This window comes from Mobula birostris, chromosome 11, assembly GCF_030028105.1.
Source record: "Mobula birostris isolate sMobBir1 chromosome 11, sMobBir1.hap1, whole genome shotgun sequence".
Classification (NCBI taxonomy): domain Eukaryota; kingdom Metazoa; phylum Chordata; class Chondrichthyes; order Myliobatiformes; family Myliobatidae; genus Mobula; species Mobula birostris.
The window spans coordinates 27,764,379-27,789,593 of NC_092380.1; the positions used below are offsets into that span (position 1 = coordinate 27,764,379).

At 43.5% G+C, this 25,215-nt stretch overlaps 1 protein-coding gene across 1 annotated transcript in view; it reads right to left on the reverse strand.

The window, feature by feature from the left end:
• Positions 1-25,215, reverse strand: part of LOC140204647 (uncharacterized) — an 84,981-nt gene that overhangs the window by 48,046 nt on the left and 11,720 nt on the right. Inside the window, 1 exon segment of the mRNA XM_072271345.1 lies at positions 24,241-24,579. Coding sequence (XP_072127446.1) covers positions 24,241-24,579 — 339 coding nt within the window.

Genomic DNA, 25,215 nt, shown 5'->3' on the forward strand with positions numbered 1-25,215 from the left:
TATAAAACGTGACATGAAGGCTGCAGTTACTGTACTCGGGTATTCTACCAGAAACGGCTAAGCTGCAGAGAGGCGAGAATACATGAAGCCAACCATTGCATCACTCTCTAACACTACAACTTCCATTAAATCCCTGACATTTACCATGCTTTGAAAGGAAGTTCAATGCACTGTTTTTGGAGAGTACACTCTCTTTATTCCCAGCAGAAATTTGCTTATATAATAGCATATTTTAAAGTGTGTCCAAGAACTACCTAAAAAGCTCATTTTATTTTACTTCTGTATTCAATACTGTTGGAAACAGTTATTTTTATAACTTTATAAGATATTAGTTGAATTAATGCAAAACTAAAATTGTAGTTTCAATTGTGACATTAAAACGAAATGATAATGAGTACTCTAAACAATTTGTATCTTTAACAAACCCATGTATTTTTCACAGTATGTGGTGGCTGATCCCTATTTAATGACAGAAAGCGGTTTTGCAGAAAGAAACCATAGAAACCATAGAAAAACTACAACACAGAAAAAGGCCTTTTGGCCCTTCTTGGCTGTGCCGAACCATTTTCTGCCTAGTCCCACTGACCTGCACACGGACCATATCCCTTCATACACTTCGCATCATAATAGTTTACCATGGTTCCTTTTTAATTGGCTAAGTATTAGCACATTATACGCTCTTGGAGAAAGCAACGTTGTTTTCAATTGGATTTCCCACCTCTTATCCTGTTGAATAATATATGTGCTGCCGAAGCACAAATTTGTGCCGAATCGCAAATTGCCGGCCGCAGGTGTAGCGGCATCAACACTGCATTTCAAGGCGAGTGGTCCCGAGATCGAATCCGGTCGGCCGCCTGCACGCTTTCCATCCGTGCTGGGTGGAGCTAGCAACTCGGCCTCGTAAAAAACACGGTCAAATGCTACGGAAACCGCAAAAATAGGCGCCCCATGCTCCATAAATCACGAAAAGGAACAACAACAATCTAGTTGCATGTGGTTTTAGTCAGGCTCTTCACCTGCAATCAAAAGCTGCTCGTAACCTTCCCTATCTTCGAATGGCAGATATTCAAAAACTAGCAAGTTTCAAGGATCTCACTAAATACCCGAAGTTCTTACATTGCTAGTCAGAAGAGTATTTTTGATATTATAAATAAAGTATCCTATTCAGAGCTTTGTAGCTTTATTTTCATATACACCTGTAACATTACATTTAACGCACGTATAATAATCCCTATAACTTGCTAAAACACAAATATTGGCTGTATATTAGAATAATTAGTTTTCGGAAAAAAACTTCAGCACCTAGCGAAGACTATGTTAGAGGCACAGATGTAAATGAATGTCACAAGTGGGCCACGAACAGAAAATGTTGAGAACCATTGGTGTAGGGGACTGGAAAGAGTTACAGAGGCAGGGAGGCATGACAGGACTGGAGGAGTTTACAAAAATGTGAAGGACTTTTAGTGCCTGAGGGCATTACATTACTAAGGAGGAGTGTAAGTGCTCGTGGTAATATCAGGAGAAAGACTGGTTGGGCTGGGTGCTTATAATGTAGGGGAGAAGAAGAAGGGCCAGAGGGAGTTACAGAGCAAGGGGACTGATGGGCTTACAGTGAAAGTTTTAGTGGCCTTTCATATATTTTCACGAGACATGGAGTGCACTGAAGGTTTACCAGACTGGTACCAGCAATAGTAAGTCTCGCACATGAGAATTGACTTCTTTTCCAGGACCTTATAAACTCAAGCTCAGAAAAAATGGACACTTTTTAATTCTCAACAATTTCTGACTGGGCATGACAGACTTCGTTATTAATTTCCAGGACCTTGGCATTGATGGTAAGCAGATGGGAAGGGCTGGGTCAATCCTTGATCTTCTGCCAATTTATTAGGGATACCTGTACACCTGCTTGTTAATGCAATTAAAGTTCAAAATTTCAAAGTACATTTAATATAAAAAATTTAAGCCGCGTACAACCTGAAATTCATCCTCTTTATAGCAGTCAATGAAACAAATAAAATGATAGAAAAATCGACCCCATAGCTTCCCCTCCCACCTCCATTCACACAAGCCACAGCAAAAACATCGAACCTCACCCACCCCCAATGACCACCCGTGCCAGTAGAATCACTGATAAACCCCCAACACCCCCACCATGCAAGCAGCAGCCTAAGCGCCCAAAGTGTCCTTGTTCCAGAATCCATCAAACTACAGATCACAAACCAGAACTTCGGTATCTCAGACAGACGCTCACACTCCAGTGAGAGAAAGAGTTCGCTCCTGCCAAGGGCAGAGACCAGCAACTCGCTGTTCTGAAGTTAGGGGCTCTCTCTATCTCCATCCAGAGTGAGAGGGCTCGCTCGAGTACAGGGGCCTTCCTCTGACAGTAGCCACCAATTAGCAAACACAGTGCCTGCTGTCTCGATGTTTTAATCTCCCGAGATGCTTCAGTCGGTGAAATCAGCGAGGAACTAGCTCAGCTACGGGGCTTACTTCTTCCAGGCCGTTCCGGGAGACAGCAAAGCGCTAGGTCGCACAGTTGGTCCAGAAACCCACAGCTTGCGAAGAATATCCAATCAACCAATTATGTGACAGCAACTCAATGCATAAAGACATACAGACATAGTCAAGAGGTTCAGTTGTTGTTCAGACTAAACTTCAGAAATGTGATTGAATGACTAGAGAATGTTTGTTGAGGCCAGTTAGGATGGTTTCAGTGTCTCAGAAACTGCTGATCCCCGAGGATTTTCACACAAAACAGTCTCTGGAATGTAAAAGGAATGGTGTGAAAAATAAAAATAAGATCCAGTTATTCTGAGTGGCAGTTCTGTGACCAAAAATACATCGTTAATAAGGAAGGCCAGAAGAGAATGGTCGGACTGATTCAAGCTGACAGGAAGGCGACAGTAAATCAAATCACGCACGATACAACAGAGGTGTTCACGAGAACATCTCTGAACACACAGAAAGTTGCATCTTGAAGTGAATGGGCTACAGCAGCCAAACACCATGGACATACACCTCCTGAAACTAGTAAAATGGCCACTGAGTGTATATCCAAGTCAGTATGAGCTAGGAATTGGTGGGTGAGCCAGGAGCCCCCCTCTACCTGCCGCCTTTTCCCTGGTTGAGAGAGAGGTGTTTTAGATGCTGCTGGAGTGACATGGACAAACACTGTATTAAATTAAATTGTGATAAAGGGTGTTGATGTGCACACAACAGCCACTGTGTGACAGTGGTGGGCAGCCATTGTGTTTCAGGTGGATGGGGAGGAGATCGGGTAGGTTGGTCTGTTTTGGGTGGTGCTGAACCACTCTCACCCAGGGAAGTGGAGAGTGCTCCAGCACACTGCTGACCTGTAGAGGGGAGTGAGGTCATGTGGCAGATATGGATCCCACCCAAAGAAGTGGGAGCATCCCATTACACCCCTAATCTGTAGATAGGAGGGATATAATGTGATGAATGTGGAGTGCATGGATTATTCCCACCCAGAGAAGTGGGAATATCACATCACACTCCTTATCTGTAGATAGGAGAGATATAACGTGGTGAATATGGAGTGCATGGACTAATCCCATACAGAGAAGCGGAAAATGCCTCATCACCCTGGTGACTTGTAAATGCGGAACAGGCAATGCAGCAGGTGTTGAGAACAAGGACTAATTCCACAAGATTTACCAGGATACTGCCTGGATTAGAGGGGAGCTATAAAAAGATCCATGCACAAAAAGTCCTGGAGGAACTCAACAGGTCAGACTGCATCTATAGGGGAAAATAGACAGCCCATGTTCTGGGTTGAAGCCCTTCATCTGGATGGGATAGAATGAGAGCAGATAGCTAGTGGGGGGGGGGGTGACCTCGAAGCTGATAGGTGGAAATGCTGAAGGCTTGAGGATGGAGAAATCTGATAGCAGAGGACAGTGGATGATGGAACAAAGGGAACGAGGTGAAGAGAGGAATCAGAGTGAAGAATACTGAATGTGGGTGATAGGTAGATCAAAGGGGCATGAGAGGTGAAAGAAAAGGGTGTTAGGTGGGTGTATATGATAGATAACAGAGGGGGAACAGAGGAGAGTTGTTACTGGAAGTAAGAGAAATTGATATTCATGCCATCAGATTGGACACTAGCAAGGTAGAGTATGAGAAATTGTTCCTTGGATCTGTGTGAAACGCCACTTCAGCAGTAGAGAAGGCTGTGGACAAACATGTCAAAGTGGGAATGGAAACTGGAATATGGCCATCGGGTGATCCCAGATGACGTGTGAATGTGATTGATGAAACAATTCCCCAATCCGCATCGAGTCTCACTGGTATAGAGAAGACTGCAACGGGAGCAATAAATAACATCTGCGGATTCATAGGTGAAGGAATTCCTCACTTGGAAAGATTATGTAGGGCCCCGAATGGAGGTGTATCATAATGTGTAACACTGAATGCAGTTGTAGGGATAGTGTCTGGAGGGGTATCAGTGGGAAAGGACAGGCAGACAAGGGAATCATGGAGAGAATGATACTTGCAGGGAGGCTACAGAAGAAAAGAACATGAAGCCTTGAGTTGGTCTTGGGAGACCGGAACCCTGGAGCCTTGGACCTGGAACTCAGGAACCTCAGAGCCTTGGACCTGGAACTCAGGAACCTCGGAGCCTTGGATTTGGAACACAGGAACATGGAACACAGAGCCGGGACCCCTCCTTTGGAGCAGGACATAGAGCCAGGAATCGTACACAGTACACAGAGCCAGGATCCGCTCCTTGGATACAGGACCAAGGGCCGGGGCTCTTTCTATACACAGTATACTGAACACAAAGAGACAGTTCTCCACTCAGGGTAGCGGCAAATGACCGGGCCTACCTAGCGATGGCGAAGACACAGAGAAAGTGCCGAACTCAAGGTAGTGGCAAACGGCCGGACTTACCTAGAGAAGGCGAGGACACAATGAGACAATTCCAAACAATGACAGACTGTTGCTTATCTTGACACAACAAAGACCCGGTCTTGCTCCAGCAGTTGAACTTGACTGCGTTACAGTAGGGGTTGCAGGCGTGGTTGAAGGCAAGGCTTCACAAGGAAGGGAAAGGGAAGGGAACAGTCCAGCACATGAAGCTGAACCCAGGAGCTATTTCTTCAGCCAGCCGAAAATGAGAATCAGGTGCCTCAATTGAGGCACTCAACAGAACAAGGGAGAGAACAGGAAAACCCGGAACAAGGATCGATGGACCGGACCGTGACCCAGAATGCGGACCTCATGGACTGGACTATGGCAGTACCCTGCCCCCCACCCCCATAGGAGCCTCCTGGCGACCCAAAAGGCTTCCCCAGACTATGGAGTACAGGGGCGGGTGGGGGTGGCATTCAACAGGAGGGAACCCAGGACGGCAAGAGTGACATGACAGTGCCTGTGTCCAAGCTGGATCCATGCTTGACTGGACTGTTCTGTCATATGGGGGGCATTGATGGCGGATCCAAATGCAAGACACAGACACTGAAGTAATGGGAACTGGACTGGACAAGATCTAGAGACGGGACTGGACACAGACTGGGAGCTGGGGTAGGAATACAGACTTGGGCTAGGACTTTGGCTAGGAAAGCGGGCCCAGGACAAGGAATTGGGAACTAGGAGCCTGGGCTTGGACTCTGAGCAAGAGACTGGACAAGGACCCAGACCTGGGTCTTGACTTGGGCTCGGACCCCGGAACTAGGCGAAGACATGACGTGGCTACAGGACTGGATGCAGGCTTGGCTTGGTTAGGCACTTGACTACGGAGCCAGGACTCCTTCTTAGAGCACAGGACCGGGACCCTTCCTAGGACACAGGGCAGGGATGCTTTCAAAGGGCCGGGACCCTTCCTTGGACGCCGGGCTGGGATGCTTACTAGGATACAGGGCCGGGATGACTGCCGAGGTAAACTGCCGAGGAAACTGTCAGGAATTCAGATGGTGAGGGGAAGGGAACAGTCCAGCTTCAGGGTAATGGCAAAGATGGCCTGGCTTACCTCACGGAGGCAAGGACGGAAAGAGACGGGTCCAACAGGAGGGTAACGGCAAAGACAGCCTGACTTACTCCACGGAGGCTAGGACAGGTAGGGAGCTCAATTCGGGGTGGCTCCTAGTCTTGGTGCAACCAGCAACCTTTGCTGGCCACGGAAACAGCCGAATGCATATCAAGCTCGGAGTGACAGACTGCCACTCAGCTGGCCCCATAAACAGCCTAATCCATACCACGATGACTGCACCGACGAGAGACAACAAGACTCCATGAAGCAGTCGTTCTCCAGCCAGGCCTAGAGATCACGAATGGCTGCTCTAGCCTTCCACCGGCGGGTTGCTCCAAGGGGATAATGACAAGACAAACGAGCCCCCACACACGATCCCAGGGCCACTTACATTCCCAGCCCCAAGATGAGCATTGGGTGCCTATGATTAAGCCCAAATGAAACAAGGGACAGCCGGAAGACCCGGAGTCCAGAGTCCACGGACCGGGCCGTGAACAGGAATGCACACCACGGACCGGATCATGACAGTAGGTAGGCGACCAGAGATGCACACAATACTCCAAATGTAGCCTCATCAACATCTGACACAACTTCAAAATAACATCCTAATTCCTGTACTCAGTACTTTGGCTTAGGAAAGCCAATGTGCCCAAAACTCTATCTTTACGACCTTATCCTCCTGTGATGCCTATTTCAAGGAATTATGGATCTGTATTCCCAAATCCTCTGTTCTACCACACTCCTCAGTTCCCTACCATTCACTGTGTAAGTCCTACCTTGGTTTCTCCTCTCAAAGTGCAAAACCTTGCACTTGTATGCATGAAATTCCAGCTGCCATTTTGTCAGCCCATTTTTCCAGCAGGTCCAGATTCTGCTGTAAGGTTTCGTAATCTTCCTCACTGTCCAGTATTCCCCCAATCTTGTTGTCATCTACAAAGTTACTGACCCACATTATCAGCCAGATCATTGATATAGCTGACAAACAACAACTGACCCTGCACCAGTCCCTGTGACACTTCACTTGTCACAGGCTTTGGCTGGAGGGTATTGAATACTGAACTAGTAGAAAAGATAAAACAAACCAGTGGATGTGATGCATTGATTTTTGAGAAGGTCCCATAGAGGAAGTTGGTCAGCAAAAATAGACCATATAAGGTAGGTGGGGCTGATGTCGTGACATGGACTGAGGATTGGTTATTGGATACAAGACAAATCAAACAGGAAATGAGAACAAGGAAGCAGGAGCAGGTGTAGGCCACGCATCCTCTCAAACCAATCCCACTGTTCATGGCAGTTCTACCCCAGATCTGAATTCCAGTGTTGATCCAATGTTTCCTAGCGGGGGCAGCTCTGGCTCTGAGTTGACCAAGTATCCAAAGTGGCTGTTTGTAGGGTGGTACAGCACAGAAAACGAGCCCTTCACGCTGAAATCTAATTGCGAGTTAGGGTGATGGGATGGAATATACGTTACTGTGTGGAGTCTTAGGCACACACAGTAGATATAGCTTGGTGCCTAATACTTTTGTACAGTACTGTAGTGATTTTATGTATTGTACTGCACTGCTGCTGCTGTAAAAAGAAATCATGACATATGAGTGTTGATGTCTCGTTGGCAGTTAGCTATGAAAAGATCCAGAATAGGAAGAAGACCAGAGCGGGGTGTCCAGGAAGAGGAAGAGAGTTGGTGATGGGGGAAAGGGTCATCGTTGTGGGCTGGAAAGTTCTTGCCAAAGAAGTACATTCGGAGACCGAGGCAGCGAAAGAAGAACTCAGCGCCGTGGCGAGCTCGGACCCACTGAAGTGAGGGTGTAGGAGGACAAAAGTGAGGCATTTACTGATGATATAATGTCCTGCCTCAGAGAGGGGAATGTTAGAGAGAATGGTGAAGACCCAGCACGGATGGTGCTGGTATCAGAGAGGGGAAGAGGGTTAGTAGTCTTTGAGGGCAAGCTGGGTTGGTGTGTTCAGGGACGGTCGGGTGAGAGGAAGATGGATTTCTGAGGACCCAAGAGCTGGCAGTGGGGCCTGAGAGGTACGGGACTGCAGAGTGGTGGGGAAAGGGGAGACTGGGGTTCCAGCGACAGCGCTCAAGTTCCCGGCCTGGAGGTGCCGTCGGTCAAGATTCAGGCTGGAGGTTGTGCAGTCAGCACTTCTGTGTCAGGGGTCGTTGGAAACTGCATTAATGGTGGTGGAGTTCTGTTTCCGAATCAGCTGGGGATTGTTAGATCCGTCGGCAGCGGGGATCGCTGTCTGGGGACATCCGTGGCTGTAGCGTTGGAGACTGCAGGTTCTGTAGTCTGCAGACACACGATCTTCCGATCTACCGAGTACCAGAAAAAGCGGGATCTCCCGATGTTCACCCAATTCAATTCCACTTCTTCATTCCCATTCCGACATTTCAGCCTACTGCCGCGATGAGGCCATACTCAAGTTGGAGGAGCACCGCCTGAAGTTCCGTCTGGGTAGCCTTCAATCTGATGGAATACACATCGATTTCTCGAACTGCCAGTAATGCCCCGTTCCCCATGGCCATTTCTCTCTCTCATGTTATCTCCCTACCTGCCCATCACCTCATTTTGGTGCTCCCCACCCCCACACTTCCCTTTCTTCAGTGGCTTTCTTTTCCTCTCCTATCAGATTTCCCTCTTCTCCAGCCTTTTATCTGTTTCACCAATCATCTTTTAAGCTCTTTACTTCAGCCCCCCGCTCTCCTGATTTAACCAATCACCTTGTACTTCTTCTTCCCCTCTTCCCACTTTCTTATTCTGATTTCTCATCTTTTTTTTTCTCCAGCTCTGATGAAGGGTCTCAGCCCGAAACGTTGACTGCTTACTCTTTTCTATAAATGCTGCTTTGCTTGCTGAGTTCCTCCAGCATTTTGTGTGTGTTGCTTGGACTTCCAGAGTCTGCAGGTGTTCTCTTGTTATAGATTCGGCTGAAGTTACCTTGTTGTGTTTGTATGCTTATTACTAAAGCTGCTGGACACTCAGATTGTTTGGGTCTGATCAACACAGCCCATTACAGCTATAAACATACCAGAGGATCTGTCCTGGGACCAGTGCATAAGAAGGAAGAAATTTGCTTATATTTGCATTGTCACCAAAAACTTTGACAAACCTCCACCGATGCACAGAGTTGAATATTCTAATTAGGTGCATCATGGCATGGTATGGAAACAGCAATGCCCAGAAATGGAAAAAAAAATCTGGAGGAAGTGATGGATACAGCCCAGTCTATCACAGACAAATTTACATCATGTGCTGTCATAAGAAAGCAGCATCCATCTTCAAAGATCCCTTCCATCCAGCCTAACTACAACCATTGGGCAGCAGGCAAAGATACTTTAGATCCCACAACATTAGGACATAGAACAGAGAACATAGAATAGTACAGCACATTACAGGCCCTCTGGCCCACAAAGTTGTGCCGCCCCTCAAACCCTGCCTCCCATATAACCCCCACCTTAAATTCCTCCATATACCTGTCTAGTTCACAACAGCACACCGAAATCTCTCAATGGCACCAAATTGCCAGGTCACTCGATTGGCCCCAAAACATGCCATCAACATGTAGATGACAGGCTGCAACAATAGCAGAACCACATTTGAAAGAAAGAAGAGACATAAAAGAAGTGAAAGAAGCAGTTTCGTGAGCCTTCTGGAGATGTTGTCTTTGGTTACGTTGCTCACTGACGCCATCTTCTTCTTTGAAAAATTTTCTCTGTATTCTTTCAATATTATTGATGTCTTTCATGTAGATAGGTGTTGAAAACTGCACAAGGTACTCCAAATTCAACTTCACCAACATTTTACATACTGTAACGTCATTGCATTTGGTTCTTGTTGCTTCGATGTAGGAAGGATGTGGAATCTTCAGAGAGGGTGCAGAGGAAATGCTGCCTGGATTAGATAACATGTCTTATGAGGAATGCTTGAGTGAAGTAGGCCTTTTCTCTTCGGAGTGAAGGAAAATGAGAGGCAATTAATATAGCTGGATAATATCATGAGAGGAATAGGCAGAGTGGGCACCCTACGTCTTTTTCCCAGGGCAGCAATGGCCAATAGCAGAGGGCACCCACTTAAGGTGAGTGGAGAATGGTTTAGGGGAGATCACAGACAGAGGTATTTTGCACAGAGTGCGGTACACATTTTTGGGGGCAGTGGTAGAGCCTGATGCATTATAGGTATTTAAGAGGCTGTTAGGCAAATCAATGAGAGAAAAATGGAGATGCCTGCATAAGCATGAATGTGGCCTCTAGTCAGTGGGGGAATAATATTGACTTTAGGTGTCTGGAGTGTAGGTGCGAAGAACGAGGGTGTTTGAAAATTATATCTAATTTAAAGGAAGCATTGTAGATACATTGTAACTATAGAATTATCCTGCTGTTACCTTTAATCATTAGTATATAAAATGTCATATAATATTGGATCGAGCAGGCCTCTTCCTACAAGTGTGTCTGAATATGAAGCATGTTGCATGTTTTTGCTGAATAAGACTAGTCATTAGCTTCATTGTCTCTCCAGAAACTGTTCATACTACAGATTTTGGAGCTCGTTTAGGATACGTCCGTATCCCATCGTGTGGCTAACAATTTCAGCAGTCTAAGTGGGTGACTATTTTTAAAGTTATCACTCAGACTTGGATCTGTTTGCATCGGTCACTAGGATGTCACAAAGTATCAAAAAGGCGGCAGAGAATTTAACTGGTTATATTTGTAGTGTGAGTGTTTGTTGGTCAAATATCTGGCACAATCTCTGCTTAGAGTTTTCTAGGTAGCCATTAGGGATGATAGTGAAGATATAGATCCGCAATCGGGAAATGATAGGTAAATGGAGAGAGGGTACCAAACTACAGCACATTTTTGTTGCTCATTTTGTTTAGATCCTCCTTAAAGTTTGGCCTTTCCTGGAACAAATTTACTTTTGTCCTGGAGGGACAAGAAGGGACAGTAAAGACTTTTTTGGGAGAATTGTCCTACCGTTACCTGAGATTTTTAGCATATAAGAACGTCATGTAATATTGGATCGAGCAGTACGCTTCTTCCCAGAGTGTTTCAATATAATGCCTGCTGCTTGTTTTTGTTGAATAAAATGCTTCGATAATTAGTTCAGTGTCTCTCTGGTGACATTGTTCACAATAACTCAACTCTATTTTGAGGTTATGCCCTCTGCTCCTAGACTCCCCCACCAAAGGAAATGCACTCTAACTAGGCCATTCAGAATTGGATATGTTTCAATGAGATTCCCCCTTCATTCTTCTAAATTCCAGAGAGTACTGCCCAGAGCTTTCAAGGATTAAGAGTTGCAAGGAGTAGCAGACGAATGGGGATGAGAAAAAAAATCAGCCATGGTAGAATGGTGGAGAAGACATGATGTCTTCTACCTGCACCTATATCTTATTGTCCCTTTTAATGAGAGTTCCTGAGATGTTTATTTGTCTCTCTCTGAAGTGAGCTGAGCCTTATTCCAGGATAACCCTTATTCCAGGATGATACCCACAAGTTGGATCTTCCTCCTACTGCGGAAAACATCCTCTCAAAACTGAAGAAATCATTGTGGTATGAAAACCTTTGCTCCATGGCGCCAGGGTGATGAGGCCTCCTCTTCTGAGCATCTTGTTGGAAAATGTAGTGTCACTTGAAAATAAAATTGACGATCTCAGGGCAAGACTGCTGTATCAGAGGCAGATCTCAGTTGTTTGTTGCATTGAGACTTGGTTAGGACTTTGTCAAATTTATAGAGATTCAGCTAAAAGATTTCTTTCTTTTTAATAATACGGGCGATGTCTTGAAATTGATTATATGGAGCATATTTGCAAGGTCAGATAATATCCTATTTAGCTAAGCTCAAGAAACAGACAAAAATAGAGTTAGATAGAATTTCAAAACAAATTAAAGACCTGGATAACACTTATGAAGTTTCTCCTAATCTTGATTTATTTAAACAAAGGGTTGAACTCGAATCACAATATAATTTACTATTAGCTTATCCTACTGAAAAAAATTTGCTTAAATTAGAAGTCAATTTTATGTGTTTGGAGATAAAAGTAACAAACTATTAGCATCTGAATTTAAAGCAGTTAGAGCTAAAAGTCAAATTTTAAAAAGTCATAAGGGAGATGGTAGTTTAGCTTGTAATTATGAAGATATTAATAATATTTTTCAAGACTTTTATAGTGAACTCTATAAATTTCAGTTTCCAGCTGACCCTTCCAATATGTATGCCTTTTCACAAAAGATTGATTTTCCTAGAGTATCTGTTGAAGATCAGCAAATCCTTGATGCTCCTTTTACTGAAAGAGAAATTCAGAAAGCTATTCTGTCAATGTAATCTGGTAAAGCTCCTGGATTGGATGGGTTTTCTGTAGGATTTTATTAAAAATATTGAAGATTTTCTTAGTCCTTATATGTTGGAAATGCTTCTTTTCTGCTAGGAGAGTTACCTTCCACATTTTATGAAGCTTCTATTTCTTTAATTTTTAAGAAAGATAAAGACCCTACTGATTGTGCTTCATATAGACCTATTTCATTATTAAGTGTGGATGCTAAAATTCTTTCAAAAATAATGGCTAATTGGATGGAGAATATCCTAGCTAAAATTATTTCTCAGGATCAAACAGGTTTTATAAAAGGCCGTTATTCTTTTTCTAACACTCGGAGACTGTTAAATGTTATATACTCATCTTTCCCTAAGACTCCCCAGTGTGTTGTTTCTCTAGATGCTGTAAAGGTATTTGATAGAGTTGAATGGAAATATCTGTTTCAAGTTTTAGAGAAATTTAGCTTTGATACTAATTTTAATAAATAGATTAGATTGATTTATAACAGCCCTATTGCCACTGTTATTACTAATAACTGTAGATCTCCCTTTTTCCTCACTTTCGTGGGTACGAGACAAGGATGTCCGTTAAACCCTTTGTTATTTAATTTGATGTTAGAATCTTTGGCTATTGCACGTCGTAAAGCTAAAGATATTCAAGGAATTTCTATAAATGGGACTATTCATAAGATTTCCCTTTATGCGGATAATCTTTTGGTTTATGCTTCGAATCCTGAAGAATCTATTCCTAGTTTATTGAAATTATTAAATGAATTTGGGTTGGTTTCAGGATATAAATTAAACCTGCATAAAAGTGAATTGTTTCCTTTAAATGATTCTGCTTCCATATATAAAGACATTCCTTTTAAAGTTATGGATTCTTTTAAATATTTAGGTATTATCATCACTAAAAATTATGGAGACCTTTATAGAGCTAATTTAGTTCCCTTAGTGGATTTTATGAAGCAATTTTTTCTAGATGGAATCCACTTACACTTTTGTTAGTCGGTCGAATTCATGCAGGTAATATGATGATTTTACCAAAATTTTTATATGTATTTCAGAATATTCCTATTTTTCTAACTAAGAAGTTTTTTGATCAGGTTGACTCTATTATTTCATCTTTTGTTTGGAATAATAAAAGACCAAGAATTGGAAAATGTCATTGATAAAAATTTAAAAAAGATGGAGGTCTTACTTTGCCTAATTTAAGAATGTATTATTGGGTGTTTAACATACGTTATGCGTGTTCTTGGTTATATTGGACTGACAAAAAGAAACGACCACCATGATCTGAAATTGAAAATCGTGAAACAATTTTGGTTAACTTCGTTATTAGGAGCTCCTTTACCTGTACAATTAGCCAAAATTTCTATTTTAAATATAAATCCTATGACTAAGCAGTCATTATGAATCTGGTACCAGTTTTGTAAGTTTTTTAATCTTAAAAAATTTAACCTTCTTAGTTTAATTTATCAAAATTATTTATGTAAACCTTCACTTACTGATCCCACCTCTTCTATTTGGAGGAATAAAGGAATCTTTTCCTTTATGGATTTGTTTCAAGAAGGCCGATTGATGTCCTTTGAGAAATTAGTAAGTAAACATTCTCTCTCTTATTCACATTTTTTGCAACATCTTCAGGTCAGACTTTTCTTACAAGAATACATAAGTAATTGTCCATATATATATAAGACTCTGACCTGTTAGACATTATTTTAAAAATGAACCCTTTAGTGAAAGGTTTTATTGGAAAAAATTATAATTTACTATTATAACAGGACAACTGTCCTTTACTTAAGATTAAGCAAGATTGGGAAAGAGAGCTTAACGTGACCTTGTTAACAGAGGATTGGTTGCAAATTTTGAAGTTGGTTAACTCTTCTTTGATTTGTGCCAGTCATTCTCTAATTCAATTTACAATTGTACATTGTTATTATTTGACAAAGGAGAGATTGTCTAAAATATTTCCTAATGTAAATAGTCAGTGTGATAGATGTAAAACTGAGATAGTTACATCGACACCTATGTTTTGGTCGTGTTCTGTATTGAAACAGTTTTGGAAATCTATTTTTTTTTACAATTTCTAAAGCTTTAAAAATCAATTTACAACCTAATAAATTGACAGCTTTGTTTGGTAGAATTCCTCAATATATTCATGGTATTTCTATATCAGACCAACACGTAATTGCATTTGTCACATTATTGGTTAGAAGGGCTATTTTATTAAAATGGAAAGATGCCTCTGCTCCCACTTTGATACAATGGCTCTCTCAGGTGATGTTATGTCTTAGTTTGGATAAAAATAGAAGTCGAACTTTTGATCCTACAAACGTGGATTTGACTTCGAGAAAAGGTGGGTGTCCTTTGCCCGTTATTAACGTTTGATATGAGTTAATTAAGATGGTCCTTTTCTGATGCTTGGGTATATGTATTTGGTTGGCTGAACGATGTCTGTTTTTATGGAAGCTTGTATGGCATATAGCTCCAGGTTTGTGTTCCAAATGGGTTTTTCCCCCGTTTTTTTTGTTATTCGGGGTTTTGTTTTGGTTTTAGTTAGTAGGTTTTTTTTCTTTTTCCAAAAAAAAAAGCTTTAACATTTTGCTTTTTAAATTATTATTGATATATTGTTCAGTTTGGTTGATAGTTTAACCCTTATTCTACGTATGGATATGTTGTCTTGATTATCTTGACGTATTTTTCTTTGTTGTTGATTTTCAATAATAATTAATGAGACTTGGTTAACGGCAAACACATCGCACGCAGCAATCCGACTAGAAGATTTTACCATTTTCAGAATGGATCGAACCTTAGGTTCTGGTAAGAAAATAGATGGCGGGAATGCTTTATAATCAATTTTAGTTGGTGCACGGACGTTGGGGTTATATCAGGTTCTTGTTCTCCTGACAAAACAATTAACGATTAAATGTCGACCATTATATTTGCCTCGGGAGTTCTCATCCGTGATCCTGACTGCAGTTCACATCCCACCAACGGCTGACTATGAGTAAGACTCGTGAAATTGCTTGATGCTGTCTGTAAACAAGAAACAGCCCACTCGACGCATTTCAAACTATCGTCGGCGATTTTAACCGGCACTGTTTGAAGAAAACCCTGCCTAATTATCACAAACATGTAACCTGTTGTACCAGAGGTCCCAACACACCAGTCCACTGCTACACTACGATAATGAATGCATTGGGTTCCTTCCCTAGACCGCAGTTTGGTAAGTCAAATTACTTGGGTGTAGTCCTGATACCTGCATACAGACACAGCCTAAAGACCAAGGCTCCGGAGATCAAGACAACGAAGAGGTGCTCGTGGGAGGCTGAGGAACGGTTACAGGATTGCTTTGGGTCAGTGGACTGGGCCGTGTTCAAGAACTCATCTGAGAACGTGAATGACTACACCAGGATTCTTACAGACTTCAATAAAACATTTGTGGATGAGTGTGTTCAACGTTTTCCCCAATCAGTAGCACAGAATGAACAATGAAATCCAGAACCTGCTGAGAGCCAGATCAGAGGCATTGAAGTCTGGACATCACGAATGCCACAAGAGGTATGATATCCAGAATGTCATCTCTCTGGCGAAGTGAAGATCCCGGACTAGACTGGAATAAACAAGGGATGTCTGACAGCCATGTCAGGATTTGAATGCTTTAAGCCATCTACAAAGTTAAATCTTGCGATGCAGGGGACAGCAGAGTGTCATGGTCAGGTCTGTGAAGTTCGCATTCCGGTTCACGGTCCAGTCCGTCAATCCCTTTTTCAGGGTTTTCCTGTTTTCCCTTCTTTCATTGGGTACATTAATTGAGGCACCTGATTCTCATTGTGGGCTGGCACATAAATTCCTCTCAGACCAAGGATTCCCTGCTGGACTGTTCCCTTCCCTTCTGCTTCCTTCTGAACCTTCGCCTGCAACCTTCATCTGCCACTCCGTCATAATTCACTGTCGGGTTAACCCGCTGGAGAGAGACTGGAGTCTTGTCGCGTCAAGATAAGGAACAATCTATCGTTGACTTTGGAACTGTCTCTTTGTGTCCTCGTGTTTAGTGTTCCGTTTCTAGAAGATTCCCGACCCTACGTCCTGTTCCCAAGTAGGTGTCCTGTCTCTGTGTAGAGCTCCAGCCCTAAGTCCTGTACCCGAGGAGGGATCCTGGCCCTGTGTTCCATGTACAAGTACTGGCCCTATATCCTGTTCCCAAGGAGGGCTCCCGGCTCTGTGTTCCCTGTTCCTGTGCTCAAGTCCAAAGCTGTGTGTTCCTGTGTTCCTGCGTTCAAAGAGCAAGTCCAGGGGCCATGTTCCAGCTCTGTCCAAGTCTGAGCTTCGTGCCCTCATCCAGTTCTGGTTCCTCACCCAGCCCAGGAATATCTCACGCAGCCCGGTGCTGGAGATTCCTCATCCTGTGCTGATCGTCCCCATCTGAACCCTCGACAGTTTACCTCGGCAGTTCTCTCGGCAGTCATCTTGGCCCTGCGTTCTAGAAAGCATCCCTGCCATGCGTCCTAGAAAGTATCCCGGCCCTGCATCCAAGAAAGGATCCCGGCCCTACGCTCCAAGGAGGAGTTCCGGCTCTGTACCCAAGAGCTGAACCAAGCCGAGTCCAAGACCCGAGCCAAACTTAGTCCAAGAGCCACGTCCTGTCCTGGAGTTCCTCGTCCTGCTCCGGAGTACCTCGTCCAGTCCAGGCCACGTCCTAGTACCTCGTCCAGTCCAGGCCACGTCTTAGTACCTCGTCCAGTCCAGGCCCAGGCTTTGTATTCCCAGTACTATCTAGTGTCTAGTCTGTTCCTAGTCCCGAGACCTCACCTGGAACCGGGTTCCGAGCCCGAGTCAAGACTCATGTTCCGGGTCCCTGTCCAGTCTCTGGCTCGGAGTCCTAGTCCAGGGTCCTGGTTCCAAGTTCTTTCGTCCAGGTCCCGCTTTCTTACTCTTAGTCCCAGTCCAGGCCCGGTGTCCTTGTCTCATCCAAGGCCTGCGTCCATGTCCAGCGTTGTTTCTTCCCTTGCTTTCTTGACAAACCTAGTCCTGTTCCAAGAACTTCAGTGTCTGTGTCTTGCATTTGGGTCCGCTTCCAACCACCCCTTGTAACACAGAACATCACTTCCAGATGAGCTCAATGCCTTCAATGTTCACTTTGGTCACCAGAAGAGGGAGGAACCATCACAGATCCCCATGTCTCCCGATGATCCTTTGGTCCCAGTAACTGAAGATGAAATGCGGGCTGCCTTCAAGAGCATGAATCCAAGGAAAGCATCCGGATCGGGCCGAGTACTGAAGACCTGTGCCGACAAACTGGCTGGTGTATTCACAGATATCCTCAGCCTCTTGCTCTGGCAGTGTGTGGTATTCAAGCAGGCTTCAATAATACCGGTGCCCAAGGAAAGCGTGGTAACTTGTCTAAATGACCATCACCCAGTGACACATATATCCACAGTGATGAGGTGTTTCGAGAGGCTGTTGTCGAAGCATATCAGCTCCTGTCTGAATGGTGACTTATATTTGCTCAGTGAACTCCAAGATCCGGGCCTCAATACCCTCTTCTGCAATTGGATTCTGGATTTCCTCACTTGCAGTTCAGATTGGCAAAAACATCTCCACAATCTCCATCAGCACAGGAGAACTGCAGGGATGTGTACCTAGCCCCCTGCTCTACTCGCTTTGCACCAATGAGAGCTCCAAAACCATATACAAGTTTGCTAATGAAACCACAGTTGTGGGCACGATGAATCAGAATAGAGGAGGGAGATTGAAAACTTGGCTGAGTGGTGTAATAAAAGCAACCTCTCACTCAATTGTCAATAAGACCAAGGAACTGATTGTAGATTTCAGGAGAGATGAACCAGATGTCCATGAGCCAGAAATCATTGGAGGCTCAGAGGGGCAGAGAGTCGGTAACTTTAAATTCCTGGGTGTCACTATTTCAGAGGACGTGTTCTGGACCCATCATATAAATATTGCGAAGAAAGCATGACAGCACCTCTAGTTCCTCAGGAGACTGCAAAGGTTCGGTATGTCATTGAAAACCAGGGCGAACCTCTATAGATGTGTGGTGGAAAGCGTGCTGTCTGACTGCATTATCCCCTGGTATGGAGCATCAATGTTTTTCAGCAGAAAATCCTGTAAAAGGTAGTGGATTCGGTCCAGTACATCAAAGGTAAAACCCTCCCAACCATCGAGCACATCTACATGAAACGTTGCCGTAGAAAAGCAGCATCCATCGTCAAAGATCCTCACCACCCAGAACATGCTCTTTACTCACTGCTGCCATCAGGTAGAAGGCACAGGTGCCTCAGGACTTGCAGAAACAGGTTCAAAAACAGTTAATACTCCTCAACCATCAAGCTCTTGAACAAAAGGAGATAGCTTCACTCACTTAAGGACTCAGTTATGTTCACATTTCATGCCTGTTATTTTTTGCTAATTTATTCATATCTGCATTTGAACAGTTAGTTTACAGTTAACAGCTCACGATGTGTACAGTTTACAGTTACCATTCTATAGATTTGCTAAGTATGGCCGCAGAAAAAGAATCTTAGGGTTTTATGAGATGACATAAATTTAACTTTGAAGTTTGAACTATCCTGATTACTTTCTCTGTCCATTAACTAAACTGTCAAAATCTCTCAGCAATTAAATGTTTTTCTCCTTTCTCTCACTGGTCTATAGTCCAGCAGATAGAATCCCCTCTGCTCTGTTCTTTGTGATCTGCATGCTTGAAGGTGAAAGGTTAAGGGCAGAAAGTTAAAGGGAGTCACACATGCCTTTCCTACTCCCTGCAAGCTGGTCTGGAGACCAGATTTCCCAGTGCACACTTCTGGATTACTATATATCGCAGACTGTATAACCCACTCCTGGGGATCTGTATTTCTCATAAAAAACTCCCCAAGCCCTTGGATTAGATTCTGGTGTGTATCCCACTACCAGGGATCTGTTATACTATAGTAAACCACAAAGCTGTTATAGCCAGGGGTGGTAGTGCAGATAAGTGCCCATTACCTGGTAAATGTTCCCAATGGAGTGCGCCACAAGATTCTGACAACTAAGTCCAGTTCCTTGATGTGCGTTTATATATATATATATATCCTACAAATCCCGGCTTAGGTTCCAGACTGTAATCCAGTCCTGTGGTTCTGTTATTCTACTTATGATCTCCCAAACCCCTGGATTATCACCGCAAAAAATGGAGAAGCAAGCAGAGATGATACTGACTGAAAGGATGGGCCATGCAGGTGCGTTTCAAAGCCCAGGTACAACTTGGTCAAGGCAAAGTCGCAGATGGACTTGGTATCGCTGTTGAAGTTGGAGTGAGCGATTTGGAGAGGAGTCGATGTGGTACAGTTCTGATGCCCACCCACCTAACCCGGGTGCGAATTTGGATCGATGCAAGTTCAGAGCTGATTGGGTGAGATTAAGAACGGCTTTGGGCTGTGCAGCGCAAGTTTGTCACTGCACTGGCACCTGGGTCCCAGAGCAAGGCACTACCCAGTGTTCGGAGAATTTAAACAACGGTCCAGATAGACTGGGGAGCCTGAGAATCAGGACCAGAGGTGAGGATTGGGCTGATTTTGCTCGCTTTCCCATGGTGTTCATTCCTCTCTCAGCTACACCGAAGCTGTGAACTCCTCATTTCTGAGAGATGAAGAACTAATATCGAGGCTTGGGCCTACTCCTGCTGCTCCAGGAAGCAGATATAAGGACTCAATCTGGTTCAAAGTGCTGTCGTTTTCATGATGTGTGTGTGTGTTTTATTTTTTCTTTCTCTGCACAGTGTTTATGGTCTTTTTTTAGTTGTGTTCTTCAGTTTTCTTGCTTTGTGGCTGCCTGTACACAAAGAAATCTCAAGGTGTATAATTTATATATTCTTTAATAATAAATGCTCTTTGTATCTTTGAAATAGATGCTGGCCTGGACCACAGTCATTAAGAAGAGGTCAGTCAGATGATCCATAGCCAATGACACTGAAACGCAACATCTGATAAGGAATGAACATAAAAGCAGAGGCTTTCAAGGGCAAAATAGCGATAACTTTGAAAATTAACCATCACAGAACAAGGGAAGGATACCGAGTGTCTGTGCACACAGGTACTTGTTTGTTAGTTTTCACGTGCTTGTTAGTTTAGACAATAAAGGTCTTGTTGGTAATCACAGGTTCTCTCTGTGTCTCTCTGATCAAGAAGTATTCTAAAGGGAGGATGACACATCCTAGGCTGACAAGGGAAGTCAAAGACAGAATAAAAGGAAACGAGAAGGCATATAATATAATAAAAAATACGGTGATTCTAGAGGATTGGGAAGCTTTTAAAAACAGTAGAAGGGAAACAAAGAAACCATAAGGAGAGAAAAGATAAAATATGAAGGTAAACTAGCTAATAATATAAAAGAGGATATTTTCAGATATATAAAGAGTAAAAGAGCGCTGAGAGTGGATATCAGACTGATGGAAAATGACACCGAGGATGTAGTAATGGGGTCAAAGAAATGATGGACAAATTTACCAAATACTTTGTGTCACTCTTCACTGTGCCAGAAATTAGAGCGTGTCAGAGTGCAGAAATGAGTGTAGTTGCTATTACTAAGGAGAAGTTGCTTGAGAGGCTGGAAGGTCTGAAGGTGCATTAGTCACCTGGACCAGGTGGAAGACACCCCAGTGTTCTGAAAGAGGTAGCTGAAGAGATTATTAGTAATGATCCGATGACTATTAATGTGCTGCGGGCGTTGATGATGGGACTGCTTTTCAAGTTGTTATCAATGATTTGGAGGATGGAATTGCTGGTTTTGTAGCCAAGTTAGGAGATGATACAAAGATTGGCAGAGGGCCGATTGAAAGGAGGATGCAGGGAGTTGCAGAAAGACTTAGATGAGAGAAATGGGCAGATGGAATATTTTTTTTCATGGCTGTCTGGAGAAGAAGAATCTCACAGTTGTATATTGCATGCAGACATTAATAATGTGTACCATTGAACCAATAATCTCTATTGTTACCAACAAAGATATGGCCATCATATTCTTCTACTCCCAGAATTTCCTAAATGCAATAGAGAACAACTTTCTGCATCTCACCAGACCTTTATTAAAGTTTCACAGATTTATCAGCATATACAAACTGCTAGTATTTAATTCCACACGTCCATGTGGTGGGATGAGGATCCAAAATCTAAGTTCATCCACACATATATATCTTGATTCTCATTATTGCAGTTACATTGATTCGGCTAATTGGAAACATTTCTTATTTGTTAATAAAGAAAAGATATTGTGGTTAAATGTAGCATCTATGTTACTTAACAAATCTATGAGCTAAAACTAATCACTCAACTTATATAAAGCATTAACCTGCTGGAGGAACTTTGGATCAAGCAGCATCTGTGACAGGAATGGAATTGCTGACATTTCGGGTTGAGTCCCTGTGCTAAAGGCAACTTTATCAGTTCTAATACCGAATCTTGACCCAGAATCAACAATTCCTTTACCCCCAACAGATGCTGCTTGACCCACTGAAGATTCCTTCATCTTCCTGTTTGTTGTTCTAGATTCCAGCACCTGCAGTCTGCATATCTCTGCTGAATGTTCATCTGTTTTTGCATTTCAGCTTCCAATTTTTCATTGCTGGCGGTCAGATTTATTGATTGGATATCTAGTGTGATCCAGTAATCACACTGATCGTGGATTGATGGTGGGAATGTAACAGCCAGAGAGAGATGACAAGTTCCCATCAGCCTCTGGGAGGGAACTCTGCTGGTGAGAGAGAGATCCACAGAACACAGAGTAGAGGAAGGCCACATTATCAACACAGGGTCAGTACTGAGTAGAGCTGATCGCTGACCCAGAACACTGATCCAGCAGGTAAGGAGGATGTGGGAGCTGACATTCTGTGCCAGTGAGAGTTTTATGAATTGCCCAAGGATAAACAGACTTAATTATAACTAAAGAACTGATATGGTATTTGTGGTGCAGTGTGGATAGGTATATGAGAGGATTAAAGAAACGCATATTCATATGGATCGGAACTGGAGACATATTATACCTTTACAATTAGCTACCAAAAAGCAGGCAGAGTCTAGAACCTTGAGGTGGGAATGCATAAAATGATCCTCAGGAGATATTTTGGCAGCGGTAACTCCGGAGTCCAACAACTGCTGAAGAAATGTCTACAAGCCTACTTGGTGGGGGTGAGTGTCCAGGAGGAGAGGTAGTGTGTGAGATGGAGGTGGGAGAGAGGCTGTTATTTAAACAGGGTGTCCATGATCTGTGGGAATGTGTTTAGTGGATGGTTGGAGAGTGCCCGTGGGCTGTGGGTGGGGGATCAGTGGGTGTGGCAGTCAGTGATGGAGCCAGTATACATGGGCCGTGGTAAGGGATTTGATGGGTGAGGAAAGTTGGTGATGGGGGAGAGTGCCTGTGGGCTGTGGGAGTGTATTTACTGAGTAGGACATATTACACTAAGTCATGGGAAATGATGATCTGATTCACATCTCTGGGCTTCTGAGATTCACCAGCTGGAATCTATGCAGAAACGGGGATGAAATTCCCGACCCCACTTTAAATGTTCCACTGTGTGCAACCCAATATCAGGCTGGGGATTGGATGTGGAACGTATGGGGTGGACAATATTTGTGATCCAGTTCATTGAACAGACTGGGGAGAAGGGTGTTGTAAGCTGTTAGGAATGTCACAGGATTGGTGCTGTGGACACATTTCTAAATGTACGCATCTTTTTGTTTTACTACTTTCTTGCTAGGGATAGACAAAGGAGAATCAGTTGATGTAATTTCTTTCAATTTTCAGAAAGCCTTTAAAAAGGCTCACACATGAGACTGCCGAACAAGCTATGAGTCCATGGTACTGACTGGCAGTGGCTGATTGGTAGGAGGTAAGGAGTAGAAATAAATGGAGCCTTCTCTGGTTGGCTGACATCCACCATGGCTTTCCACAAAGGTCTGTGTTGGGACTGATTATTTTTTTACGTTATATGTTAATGATTTGAATGATGGATTTGATGGCTTTGTTGCAAGATTTGTTGATGATACGAAGATAGGTGGAGGGGCAGGTAGTTTTGAGGAGGTAGAGAGGCTACAAAATGACAAACATATTAGGGGAATAGGCAAAATGTAGCAGATGGAATACAGTGTGGGGAAGTATACGGTCATGTACTTTGGTAGAAGAAATAAAGAGGTTGACTAAATGGAGAGAACATACAAACATCTGAGGTGCAAAGGGACTTGGGAATGCTTGTACAGGATTCCCTAAAGGTTAATTTGCAGATCGAGTTTGTGGTGAGGAAGGCAAATGTGATGTTAGCATTCATTTCAAGTAGACTAGAATATAAAACCAAGGATGTAATGTTGAGACTTTATAAGGCACAAGTGAGGCCTCACTTGGAATATTGTGAGCAGTTTTACCTTATCTTAGAAGCAATGTGCTGAAATTGGACAGGATTTAAAGGAGGCTCACGAAAATGATTCCATGTTTGATCAGCTTGTCATATGAAGAGCATTTGAGGCTGTGGTCCTGTATTCACTGGATTTAAGCAGAATGAGCGGTGACCTCATTGAAATCTATTGAATGGTGAAAGACTTTGATAGAGTGGATGTGGACAGGATGTTTCTGATGGGGGGAAGTCTAAGAGGAGAAGAAACAGCCTCGAAATAGGGGTGTATCCTTTTAGAATGAAGATGAGTAGGGGGTTCTTTAGCCAAAGAAGCTGAATCGATGGAATTCTTTGCCATAAGGCGTTGTGCAGGCCAGGTCTGCAGGTACATTTAAGGCATAGGGCATAACGGGATATGGGAAGAAGGCAGGAGAATGGGCCTAAGAGGAAAAATATTTATCAGTCATGATGAAATGGTGGAACAAACTCAATGGACCAAAGAGCCTAATTCTGCTCCTATTTCTTATAGTCTTCAGGTCTTATGATGAAAATAGACTTGCCACAACCTCTTTCAGGTGTTGAAGCACAACCATAATCTCCTGTATGAATTTCGCGAAAACTCCATTTTGTTGCCTCTTTATATTTCTTCTCCAGGTACTCGTAAATCTGCTGAGCCCTTACCGCATCCTCCATCCTGCCCTTGAATTTGTATTTCTCCACCTCACTCTTCATATGCTCCATGGCTTCCTTCAGCTCCTCCACACTGCACTCTTTACTCTCCTCACACTTTTTCTTGATCTGCTTCATGATCTCCTTATTCCTGCATTTCTTAGCTGCCTTCCTATTCTGCTCCATCTTCTCCATATTTTCTTTTATTCTTGAGAGCTCCTCTTCCAAATCTGACAAAAGGGGCAGAGGATGAATTAGTTAGTCCATGCAGAGAGTGGTGAAGGGGTCACTTCTCGAGGTGTGTGAGACAGGAAACTGAGAGGGAGCTTCACTTACTGTTCAATCTAAGAAACACTCATAAAATGCCCCAGGAACTCATCAGGTCAGACAGCATCTCTGGAAATGAGTAGACAGTCAAGGTTTCACCGGAGTCCCTATTTCAGGACTGAGAAGGAAGGGGGAAGATGCAGAATAAAAAGGGAAGGTGAGGGGAAAGATGCGAACTGAAAGATGATGGGTGAAGCTAGGTGGGTGGGAAAGGTCAAAGTCTGGAGAGGTGGAGAGGTGGAGAGAGAAGAGTGGACTATAGGAGAAAGGGAAGGAAGAGGAAACTCAGGGGGTAGTAATTGGTAGGTGAGAACAAGTAAATGGCCAGAGTGGGGAATAGAGGAAGGAGCGATAGGAACTTGCTTGCCAGAAGGAGAAATCAATAACCATGCCATCAGTTTGGAGGATTCCCAGACGGAATACAAGTTGTTGTCCCTCCACCCTGAGGGTGATCTCTTCTTGGCACAAGGGGAAGCCATGGACCAACGTATCGCAATGGGAATCAGATTTAAAATGTTTGGCTACCGGTAAGTCCCACT